The sequence below is a fragment of the Pyrus communis genome, chromosome 16 (assembly GCF_963583255.1).
Source record: "Pyrus communis chromosome 16, drPyrComm1.1, whole genome shotgun sequence".
Lineage (NCBI taxonomy): Eukaryota > Viridiplantae > Streptophyta > Magnoliopsida > Rosales > Rosaceae > Pyrus > Pyrus communis.
The window spans coordinates 15,596,174-15,609,091 of record NC_084818.1 but is presented as its reverse complement, the minus strand read 5'-3'; the positions used below and the strand labels follow the sequence as shown (position 1 = coordinate 15,609,091).

The 12,918-nt window shown below is 40.5% G+C and overlaps 1 protein-coding gene across 1 annotated transcript; it reads right to left on the bottom strand.

Moving 5' to 3' along the window:
* Window positions 1-10,336: 10,336 nt before the first annotated feature.
* On the bottom strand, window positions 10,337-12,269 carry LOC137719475 (wall-associated receptor kinase-like 20). Its single transcript, XM_068458512.1, has 2 exons — window positions 11,288-12,269; window positions 10,337-10,523 (listed from the first exon to the last, which is right to left on the bottom strand). Exons 1-2 carry the CDS (start codon window positions 12,165-12,167, stop codon window positions 10,477-10,479), a joined length of 927 nt encoding a protein of 308 aa, XP_068314613.1. The 5' UTR covers window positions 12,168-12,269; the 3' UTR covers window positions 10,337-10,476.
* Window positions 12,270-12,918: the final 649 nt, after the last annotated feature.

Below are 12,918 nucleotides of genomic sequence, written 5' to 3'. Positions count from 1 at the left end.
CCCAAGCTAATCAGAAGAGGTGGAGAACCTATTCAGTTTAGGATTACAATGCAATACGGTCTTTCTCTAATACAATACTCTTGACCACATTGTTTGGTTTGATAGTTTATTCATGTCTACTATCCAATGTGATTCTCTTACTTATATGATTACCTTAAATGTGACTTGGAACAACTTCCTAAATCTCATTTATATTCTGGCTAGAGATTCTTAATCATATCATAGAGTATTTTCCCTCAAACGGTTTGAAGGTTAGAGATCCCTTGTTATGCATTCACTTGCCTCTATGGCTAAGTGGCTTAACCCCAACTATGCCGTGGACACCCTTTGATGGAGTGACTTTGACATAGTCAAAGATCAAGGATCTAACCACAAGACAACTATGATGCCTTAGGTCAAATGACTACTTTGCATTTTCCCAACCATAAGTTCTCATGTGACATGAGTATAAGAACTCCTTGTTGATTGTGTTCAGTGGACTCATTCTCTATTAAGCACCTACATGCTTGTCTTGGTGTCAATCACACCACTGACTCGAGACCAGTCACTCTCCCTAAGAGAAGACATAGCATGTACTAATCTTAACGGACTATCAATGCCCAATTGGTAATCCTATGATCAGGAACGTTTAGGATATGTATACGAAAGAGAATGGTCTCATGAATCTAACTTCTTTAGATCACATTCTCCCAATTACATATTCCTTGGACTTATCGTTTAAGTATATAACATTTATATAAGACGGCTTCAAACAATAATCTTTGCCCTTTATATTAAACTAGATTAGTTTAACATGAAATGTCTGTAATGTATCATCATATGATTGGATTTAGGGCACATTTCCAACAAACTCCTTGCTTTTATGTAACCAATTCCGTGCGTTACGTAGCAAGTATCACAACACTTTAGGAATTAGTGTAGATCTAAACGATTATTCCGCGCTTGGTAGAGGTGAAGCTTATTGATTGTGTAGCATGTCGGTAGTGGATAAAGCTTCGTATATGCACGTTAACTTGTTTAACTTCTCACAAAAAATGTGTGGTTGTATAAGTTTAACGCGGTTTACTGCTTGAAGGGCAAGCCATAGGCAGTCTTTTGGAAATCGTAGGCTACCTTAGTGCACTTGGTAGCAGCTTTAAGGTTCTAGAGTAGCCGTCCATAGGGCATACTGTGTAAGTGCCCTATTCGTCTCTGAGGCCCGGTTCCCACGGATTAGGCCAAGAGACCTAAAATCCTTCAGTTAGCTAAGCCTTGATTGTGGCTACTTCTAGGAATCCTGACACAACCCATCGTGCACCTAGTTACACTAGGGCGGCCCAACTTATCCACGTCTGGATATTCTGAGTGTAAAATTTATCCTCCTGCATTAAAGAGCAAACCCATATGGGTGACGGGGAATTAGTTTACCCTATAGTACTAGAAAGCATGGTTGGTCCCTAGAGGGCGCAATTCCTGCGATAAATCCCTAAAAATGGTGTAGTCTGTTTTTGAAGTGCAGGAGTGATCGGTTGTTGTAAGCAAGCAGGTGAGCCAAGCTGTAGATTACTTTTGAATTCCTCATTGAAAAATGAGTGAAATGAACGAAAACTTAGCTATAAGGTAGGGACTGCATAACAATTGGATAGTCATCAACTTGTGAGGTGGTGCCCGTCGACCTGTTTAAGTCTTCGGGCTTTGATATAGCAGGAGGTCATGCATGGTTCTTCCTTAGATTATAGGGTTCCATCTTTTTGGAGCTTTTTCTATGGGCAGTGGTGAAGGTTTTTCTTAAGACTAGATCTCTAGGCTAGAACTGCCAGATCTTAGCCCTTTTGTTGTAGCTGGAGATGAGTTGTTGCTGATAGGCTGCGATGCAATGTTGACCTTATTGCATTTCTCTTTTGCTAGATCTATTCATGTGCCCATCTCTTTTCTGTTCTGTTCGATGCTTGGCAGTATAGTGTTGATACTTGGCACGATGACATTAGGAGGAATGATTGCTTCTAAACCAAATGCCAAAGAGAAAGAAGTCTTATCGGTTACTCGTCATTTGGTTGTACGATACGCCCATAGACATTCAGGAAGTTCGTCTGGCCATTTTCTCTTCTTATCGGAAAGGGACTTCTTAAGGTAGTCGAGAATTGTCTTGTTGGATTCTTTAGCCTACCCATTACCTTAGGGATACCTCGGGGTGGACATGTAATGTTTGATGCCATATTTCTGGAAGAACTTCGCCAAATTTTTGCCTACGAATTGTGGGTCGTTGTTCGTGACGATGGATTAAGGGATGCCAAATCGACAAATGATGTTCTTCCATATGAAGCACTCTATGTCCATTTGAGTTGTGGTTATCATAGGCTCTGCTAGCACCCAATTGGTGAAGTAGTCAGTTGCCACGATCATCATGCATCTGCCCCCATTAACAAGCGGCATTGGCCTTACCAAGTTGATTACCCACTGCATGAACAACCAAGGACTCGTCTATGGGGGTAGTTTTTTGGCTAACAATGCTGGCACCAGCTTATAGTGTTGGCAACAGTGCTGGCATTGGCCTTACCGTTCTATATGTAGTAGCATGTTGCCTTTGTTTGGAGTTTTCTAGACTCTAATCTTTCTATGGGGAGTGTGCCATTGACCAAACAGTCTATAATGGAATTTTGCCAATTTGGAGTTGTACTAGCTTGTGACATCTCGGCTGCTGGCTCTGCCATTATGCTTGGCTTATCTAGATACTCCATCGAAATACAGCGTTTGGGTTGGTGGTTGAGGACGAAGCTTAGGCCCACTAGCGCGTTCATGTGGGTGTTGTCTGCCCACGGAACTTGAGTGAAGGTGTAAGTTTGAAATGCCTCAAGTTGCTTACATATTTTCTCTAGGTATTGCGCCATCTTCGGATGTTTTGCTGTGTACTCCATAATAGTCTGGCTAGTGATTAACTAGGAATCAGAATGGATTGTAAGCTTTTTCATCGCCAAGTCTTTTACCATTCGAAGGCCTGCTAGTAGGGCTTCGTACTTTGCTTCGTTGTTGGATGCTTTGAAGCCTTGAGTGATTGCATGCTTGACCATCGAACCGTCTGGGTAACAAAGGCCACGCCTGCTCTCGAGCCCTTGTAGTTGGATGTGCTGTTAACATGCAAATGCTAGAAGTCTCCATCGGGTGGAGCATGCCTGGCTAAGGCATGCTCTGTTACCTCCGAGATGTCATTTGGTCGCTCTGTTGAGTCGCCTAGGCTAGGCGTGAAGGCGCGATAGAGAGCCGTGTAGCTGGGGCCATGTTATATGCACTAGGAGATGCTCAACTACCGGTATTGGACCACTTTAGAGTTGAATTATAAAGCAAGGGTCGACTGGGGCCGTGTGACGCATAGAAGGAGGTGGTGCTCAATTGCTGGTACATGCTGCTTTTGTGTTGAATCTTCTAGGGCAATGAGGACAAAACTTACTTCTGAGTGTGTCCTTCTAATGTTCGTCTACCCTTGGCATGCCTTTTGGGCTGAGTTATTGCATTCGTAAAAAAACTTTGCATCCACCAGTGTCTGCGGCTTTATCGTCGCGCGTCTGGATTAGGCGGAATAGTGGAAAGTAGTGCGGAAGGTATAACTTGAGCTTCTAGGTTGCAACAATTGTCGCCAAAGTTAGCTTTTGAAATTCTAGTAGCTGGTTTCCGCATCGAAGAGAGCTTTTGAATTGTGGAATACAGGTAGTCGAGCCCCAAACTTTTCTCGTTTGAGGGTAGAGCTTATTACTTGTTCAGATACTGTCAAGCATGTAAATAAGGCATCTGCTGCTTTCGATTTGGATAGTAGAGACGTGATGTCAGGTACTTCTTCAAGTCCTTGAATGCTTTCTTGCACTATTCGTTCTATTCATCTTATTGCTCATCCTTGGTTGAGTAAAAAAAAAGCTCACTTTTATCAGTGGATAACAAGGGTAAACGGTAGAGTGTGGCTGCTCGTCTGGTCAGACCTTGAATCTCTTTCAGAGTAGTGGGGGTCTTCATATTCAAGATTGCTCAGATTTACCTTGAATGTGCATCGGCAGGGTTGGGCCTCGTTGCCTCAGCCAAGTTATTGATGTGGTCTGACCACTGCTTTGGGTCAAGAAATATGTGATCGGCGTCTCTTGACCAGTCTTCGGTTAAGGTAGAGTTATCTTTCTACACTTCAGTAGCCTTTACGAGGTTAAATGACTTCTTTTTTTACTTCTTCAGTACTCGCATAGTATATCATCAAGATATGGCTTGGTTTGACTTCATCTCTTCGACTATTTCTCTTGAGATACAGAATCGAATTTTTTGATACTCGATAGAGGTTACCGCACTTAGTTTCACTAGCCAGTGTCGACCTAGAATCCCGTTATAGGGAGACGAGTCCCTAGCTATTGTGAACGTCGAGTGTTATTTTGCCAATGGCAGTTGAAGTGTGACTGTTGAATCCGGTGCGTACCTCTGCTCGGTATATGATTATGTTTTCCAAGCTCATCTGCTGAATGACTAAGAGTAGGAGTAGGTTCACTACGTTGTTGTTGTCCACCATCATTCTATCGACTATAGCGTGGGCTAGTTGGATTGCCACTAGTGCGTCGTTGTGTGGGAAGTCGACGCCTTCATCATGTTGCTCAGTGAAGCCAATGATGGGTCCAGGTTGGATGTTGACTGCCTAGACCTGTGATACTAGTAGAGCCTGCTGGATCTTTCAATTCTTGGAGTTGTTTGTACCTCTTAAGCCCTCGGATTCGACAAAGATGCCATTGATCCGAATTATCTTGGTTGACAGCTCTTCGTCGATGTCTACGTTTCTCCTAGGCTGCACAGTACTTAGTGTGGTCAAACTTGAAAGTATCTTTCTCTGATTGTTTTGGCAGCTTGAACCACAGTTCACTCTTGATGTCATGGAAGATTTTTGTGGATTGGGAACTTAGTGTAGTTCTTGGGCATTGGGTCTTCTTTAGTTGGGGATCAGTCCTTGCTTTTAGCTTTTTGCTTGCCTTTGTTGTTGTATTATTTCCCGTCCTCCTTCTTTTAAGTTATTGTCAATTCTTTTCGAGGCTGCTTGGGTGCCTTGTTTATGACCTCATTGCATTTGGAAATTGCACAATCGTTCGGTCATGAGCTTCTCTACTTCCTCCTAAATTTGCCTTTGTTGAAGTAGCAAAGTTCTCGGCTGCCCTTGGTTATGACCTGTTGGTCTAGGCTGCTATTTTATGTGCTCGGCTCATCTATGCTACGGTTGTCGTGCATGGGTTACGTTCCTAGCAGGCGAATGAATTACTTGTAGGCTGCTGGTTAAACTTAAGTCGGATTGTGTGACTGTTTTTCTCTATCCGTCGTGCTGTCTACAATGATGTGAGGTAGAGGAAGCTTTTTGCAGGCCTAGCCACGAACGAACACTTCGCTTGGAAGGTTGCTTATGTTAATTCTTGGAGTGTGGCCTCAACTGTGAATGTATGCTCGTTCGTGGGCCTAATCGAGAGTGCACACTCTTCCGCACGCTACGATAAGAGTATACACTATCTCGGGGGCCCAATCGGGAGTGTACACTGCCTAAACGCTCAGTTCATGGTTGGTCGAGGGGTTGCTTGCTAGGACGCTGCTGGAAAGGTTCGTCATTTGGGTTGGAAGAGCTTGGACTGTATGAGTCTCCTTGAGTAGTGGAAGTGTAATGGACTCTAGGTGCGAGATTTTTAATCTTCAATGAACCAAATTTGCATAAAAACACCAAAAAATTGGTCCGAAACATCGAAAAAGTGTTCGAAACGTCGAAAAATGGTTCAAAATAGCCAAAAATAGGCTTATATAGGCGCTAGGAGTCGCATATCTGGGTCATTGGCATGCGGACACGGATCTAGGTCAACTTGACCTGTGTTGACTGGGCTAGGGCCTACCCCCTTGGATATCCAATTGGGCGTTGCTGGATTGGGCTCTGTAGCCTGGCCTACGTGGCTGCAAGCTGGGACAGTGTGCTGGGGTTACGCATGGGAGGTCCTGATGGGCTGAAGCATGGCTCTCGCTGAATGGGCTTTTTGGAGGACTTGAACTGGGCTCGCATGGATGAGGTTTGTGCGTTGGGGCTTGGGCCCGTTGCCGTTGGCAGTTGCATCTTGGACTCGCGCTCTTTGGGCTTCTAAATGTGCGCTGGAGGCCGGCTTCGGCTTAGTCGTGTCTTGCGGCTTGAGCCGCATCATGGATCTCCGTGGGCCTCATAATCTTGGGATTCTGATTGGGCAACAAGGATGGCTTAGGAGGCTTGCTGCTTCACGCTGCCTCCATGTGGGCTGTTTTTGGCAGCGATGGTGGCTGACATTCCTCCATTCATCGGTCCTTTGTGGGTGAAAATCCGTAGAGAGTACCGTTTGTCGTGGTTCCAAAATGATTCGCCATCATATTTCTTCCCTAAGGCTATTTCAAAGAATTTATAAAAAAAATTCTAAGAATAGGAACGTGTGGGAAAATCTACAGATGAACGAAAAATTAGAAACGTTGAATGTGAGAGTCTTTTTCAAGCGTTGGAATCAAGACTCTCAACGAAAGCACTAATTTTTTGATGCAAATTTCCGCCGTCTTCTCCTTTGATGAAAATTCACCTGCAAAATAATAACACCTAAGATCAAGGCCAATAGCCTTACATGCCCACGATGAAATTGGGGGGGGGGGGGGGGGGGGGGTGGGGGGGTGCTTTGACCGAATAATCTCCGATGCTAAAGTTAGAATTTGAGAGACAAATTGTTTAGAGAATTTTAGGGAGAAAATGAACTTAGGTTTTTGGAGAAATATGGAGCTATATATAGGGGTGTGGCCTGCCCTCTTTGGAGAAATAGGGATCGGCCACTTATGGTGGTGTTTTGAATATTATTGCAAGATATTATGTCAAATAATATCTTGCAATTAAATTGGTAATTAATCACAATTTGAAAAGAATAATTGGAAGTTACCTTGTAGGTGAAGATTTGAAGTGGAGTAATGAGAGGATTTTGAATAAATACTATTTTGATCATCTTTGACCTCGATTGAGCCATTATTGTCCATTTCATGAGCGTGGGAATCCCGGTGTGCCTCAAGGGTAATTTTGTCTTTTAACCCAAAAGTCCACGTGTTCCCTCTACAATTTTCTTGATTATTTTTGGCTCCACAGACTTCGAGTTGTAACGATCAAAATTTTAAATAAACTTATTTTATTAAAACGCATCGTTTTTGTGAAAAACCTAGTTATTTAGGCAAAACTTAAACCAGTTTCGAAACCTGATGATAACAATTTTCCTCCTTTTTTAATTATATTTTTAATATATGATTCAATTGATTTTGCCGATTGAATTTAAGAACTTAAACCTATGACTCTGATACCACATGGTAAATATAAATTCATGAACTTGATTAAGTTGCTAGAATCACAATCAAGAAAACACAAAATCTTGACATATAAGAGTGGTGTGATACCCTGACCTAAAGAACCTCCACCTGCCGTGAATACTGCAAACCGAAACTCAGTGCACTGCAATTCTTCTCCTTTTTGTCAGATTATCTACACACACATATATATCAGCTTCTCATAACAAAACAAGGATTCCCTATTAGAATCCTCATAGAAAACAATTTATGTTTTCTAACACATATCGGTATAATGCTACAACAAAATCCTTTATCAACAAGAATTAGTATACATCTTCTTATAAGGCTTTCTTATACCAATTGGACTTAAATAGCCAATGCCAAAATACCCAATCTCATGTTCATACTTTTACAAGGAATTCATGAACGACCAATACTTACATATTTTTAATTCAGAGACCAAGACTTCAATTGGACCAAAACCTAAAAGCCAATACTTCTCGTCTCAATATAAATAAGAAATCTAACTTTTGTGTTGTACTTTGGCCTTAAGCTTTCTGTTGACAAAGATACTCAGAACCTTATAGTTGAATTGTATTATGTTACTGCTATTTATTTGTTACATCAGGATGATGCTGGTTTGTATTGTGCCATCTTTTTGCTTCCCGTTTGATCAGCATTCAAGGTCTTCAAAATTGTTTTTTCACTGGAGATCAGACACACTGAGAAGGAAATTAAAGAATAGGAGTTTTTAGAATCCCCAGGATTTTTTTAATAGATCAAACATTTGTTCCTTTCGCAAATGGGTCCTCTACCACAGTGATGGAAAATAGTGATACTCTTAAACCACGGGTTTGAACCTCGCTTTCACTCCTTTATTTAACATCTAATCTAACCAATCTATCGTTTGACCAAAAAAAAAAAAAAAAAACATTTATTCCTGTTTAACATATAATTAAGGTGCTTTGACCAATAGTCATATTAACATTTGTTTTGTTTATTTAAATTACGTGTCATTATTGTAGTTTTTTTAACTAAAATTCGAATTATTGATTCCCGAATAAGTCTTATTAAGTGTTTCTTTTACGTGGCCATTTTTCTATGGGAAAATTTTTTCTTGTTGATAGTGCTTCTAAATTAATCTTCACGTTTGAAATTTGTAATCTCTTATGTTTAAAATTTGACATATATAGAGCTATAATTTGGCTTTGATCTCTGTATTCTTCTTGATAGCCTCCTCTCCTCCGTGGGCTAGTTTTATGCATACTGATGATATTGTGGGTCCTTAGATCTGAAGTTCAAATTTGTGAAGCCAAAAATAATCAAGAAAATTATGAAGGCGACACGTGGATTCTAAGGTAAAAAGGACAATCATCCCTCAATTAAGTCAAAAGTGTCCAAAATTGGTATTTATTCAAAACCTATTTCATCCATCTTCATCAAATCTTCTCCACAAGGTAACCCCCAAAACATTCCTTTCAAATTATATTAATTAGCTAATTAATTGATTTATTACCTAATTAATCTATTAATTGGCTAATTAACTACAAATTACACTCAAAAGTGCCACAAAGGGCCGGTCACCATCTCTCCAAAGAGGGCCGGCCATGCCCTATAAATACTACCCCATTTTCTTTAAAAAGCTAAGTTCTACACTCTTGCAAAATTCTCCAAATTCTCTAAACACCTTTCCCTCAAAATTCTAACTTTGGCATCGGAGGTTCTTTTGCCAAAGCCCTCCCATCGTGGGCGCATGAGGCTCTTGGCCTTGACCTAAGGTGTTATTTGTTCTGTAGGTGCAATTTTGTCCAAGATCAAGGAGGAAAAAATTTGCATCCACAAAATTCGTTCTAACTAATTTACGAAAATGGTTAATTGTGGCTACAGAATTAATTGGCAATATGGGTTGGGACTTATAAGCCTGTTAAGGTCTGTCATCCCATCAATGTGAGATTTAATCTCAACAAATCGCTTCACTTGTGGCGAATTTTTAAGCCTAACATGTGGACAACATGAACAGGATGATGTAGAGCACGTGTGGCCTTTAGGCTTGACACATGGGACAACCTGCTTGAATACCATAAAAAAAGTTGGGATTCCACTACAAAATTAGTTGACAATATAGATGATAACCCAACATATTTATAAAGCCATGCAAGTTCCCTACCACCATTAGTGCAGAATTCAGATGCTTAAGGTTTCTCCCACAGCCCAACTTTCAAGTGGAGCAACGCATTGCCTATGTAGTACATATATGCGCAGAATATGCCTGCTGATATGTTGATCACATTTATTCCTGCTCTTTTTCCATTTGACAATGAAAAATACTTGGCTCTATCCTTATTCCTTTGAAATAGCTATTTTCATTTACCTGTTAATTACAACTTGACACTTTTACAAAAACTTTTCATTTTGTATTGTTGATAAATTATTTCTCCATATATATGTCAAAGTTGGATTGAATGAAGGAAGATTGATCACAGTTAAGATTGAATGGTGGGTGATCATAATTTTTTTTGAACCATGGGGTCTAAGAGAACGGGATTGTCAAGAGAGGCAGTACTCTTTTGTCAATTTCGTTGTTTTTCTTTTATGGGAAACTGGCTAAAAAGATTAGAAATCAATTTTCAATTGTTTAATAGATCAAATTAGCCACTCATAGAGGAACCTACATGTCCCTCCACTTATGATTAACGTATCTTCACTATACGAACTTCATAATCGGAACCATTCATACTCTTCATTATCATCTAAAGATCATATCTGCAAAAACTCATTTAGCCATCCATGCGTGCCAAACCAATCGACGGTTTTGGTAGCAACTATCTTCTTCGTGATCAAATCGTCCATTTCTTTAATATATATGAATGACTACACGATCTTTAAATTGAATATTTTTTGCATATATGATATTTAGATAATGATAAAGAGATTAAAAGTTCCGATTATAAATTTCATACTGCGAAAATACGGTAATTATAATTGGAGACAAATAGGTTCCCAATATTGGGAGAACACAAACATTATCCTGGTAAAAAAACTAATGGTTTTAACAATTGAGATTTAAAAAAAAAAAAAAATCCCTTCCAAACAAATCAAATCTCAATTTCGGTAAGAAAGCTTAAGTTTTTTTCTAAATCTTATTACAACTTACATAGATCCCTCTCTCTCTCAAGCCATTATCATCAGGCCAGCCACGAGCGCAGACCATATTTTCCCTGCAAATTTGAAGAGATGACGACTGAATCAGCTATAGGTTTTTTTTTTTTTTTTTTTTTTTTTTTAAATACAAACGATATTTTTATTCTAAATTACGTTACAAAGAGGAGAATAATTTGAATTCTTTATGCAGTGCATTGAAGAGGAAGTCCCTAATGACTAGTGACAATAGCTAGATTTATTTTCCCATTTGAAAATTTTTTGTAACTTCCATTTCTCATTTTTATTTTTTTGAATAAATGATATTATCTACGTTAAGAGGGTGGAATCTAAGTCTCATCCTGGACTAGCCATAATAATATAGTTTAAATTCGTCTTTCACGAGAATCGAACTTAAAATCTCTTACTTACAAATAAAAAAGAATATTATTATACGGTAGTACAAAATGATAACTTCTATTGCGCCTTAATGCTTAAGTTCTCTCTCTTTTGCACACGCAATAAACCTGACTTTATTCCCCGAGCACACCCATCAGTTGCAAACATTCAAAGTTTTGCAAAACTGGAATACACACTTTCCAGTGAAGCTCAAAGGCATCGGGTGCGCACTTCACGCACCATGAAACCGCACTTTATGACGACAAATTAGCATCAACATTTAAAAACAATTACCACAGTTATTTAAAATGTTTTAGGTGTAGTCTAGCTCTTGCCTAATCTCTATGATTTGGATCAAATTTTCTTACTTAAGGCTATAATCATTTTCATTATATATTATCGATTTACTTAAAAAAAAAAAAAAAAACATTGAAGAACGACTTACAATTAACAACTGGTAAATCATCAGACGCGCCGGAGCCCCAAAGGGGCTTCGAATCTGGAGTGTAATTATTTAGGCAATCGGAGGAGGTGTTGTAGCCATTCTTACACACACAAAGGAACTGATCATGATCATCAACCCTGTACCCACAAACCCCATCGCTCATCTCACAGCTCTTGCACTTTGCATCGACAATGCCACTGTCCAAACCACCGTGACTGTACTTCAACGCCACCCCATACTCCCACTGCACTGGGTCTGTCGGGTAGTCTCCGAGTGACACAACGGATGTAAACGTGCACCTTAACCCGTGGAGGTCCAACTCACCCTTAGCGTCAAGATTCCCAGGTGAATACACGCAGCACGTGTTTGTGGGAGGGAACAAGGGGAGGCCAAGACCAACCACGGATGGACATGTGTAGATAGAAGCACAGAGGTGAGAGTAGCAGGGATCACAGACGGGCATGCCGGAGGGTTTGAGGGTGAGGGAAGAGGTGGGGGGCTGGCAGGACAAGAGGATGAAGGTTGATGGGCCGAGCTGAAATGGGGAGACCCAGTCAAGGCCGAAGTTGGAGAGGGAGGGTTGCATGGAGGTGCAGTTGAACATGGAGGGTGGGGTTAGGGTTATGGTTTGGGTGGAGTAGGAAATTGAAGTGATAGGGTATAAGCCAGTGTGGGTGGTGAGGAGGAGGAGCTGCTGATTATTGGTAAATGTACAGGTTATGTAGGATTGGAAAATTGGGGAGCCACAACCAGGGCCTGTGCCAAAAGGGTATTTGACTTGCAGGGAGCCACATGTGGGGTTGCATGCAGGAGAGTCGGCGGCGGCGGCTGTGGCAAGGTTGAGGAGGATGAATACTGAAAGAGTTGGTACTACAACCATTAGAGCTTTCTCTTGGCTTCTCTCTCTCTCTCTCTCCCCTCCTCTCTCTCTCTCGCTCTCTCTCTTCTCTTTCTCTGTCTTGTGATCGATGATTTTATGATCTTTTCCAAAGAGGAGCAAGAGCAGTAGACTTGTTTTTAATGGGCATAGGAGGAGGACTACATATGTAAGAAAGCAGCGGACCATCACATAAATTACAACTTACTCCAAATGTAATTTAAGGAATTCTTTTTATTAGGTGGATTGGAGAGGAGTACTTACATGAAACATGTTCACTGCCATATGGCGTCCTATATTCCTAAACCTTATATATGTGTAGTAAGCCCTGCTAGCAAGCTGCAGTCATCTTCCACCTAGACAAAAAACGTGAACGTCTATGTCATCCCCTATCCCTAAATCCTATATATGTGCAAGTTTTTCTTCACAGAATAATGTATTATTGGATGGAGAGGTGACAGGGTGGTGAATCCATTGCATATAAGCTGCTCTCATTAGAGAAGGAATTCGAACTTTCCACCTATTTTGATATTAAAAATTAAATGAAATTATTAAACTCCAATAAAGGGTTGGGCCAAAAAAAAAAAAAGGGACCTACCAGGCCATTTTTTGGCCCTTTGACCATCGGGCTGGGCATTGTTAGCCAGCCAACCAACCTGTTTGAGGGGCTTAGTCTGTCAACAGCCAATGGACACATAACGTTAGCTAACATCATGTAGCCGTTGAATTTTTTTATTTATTTATCTTTTTTTAT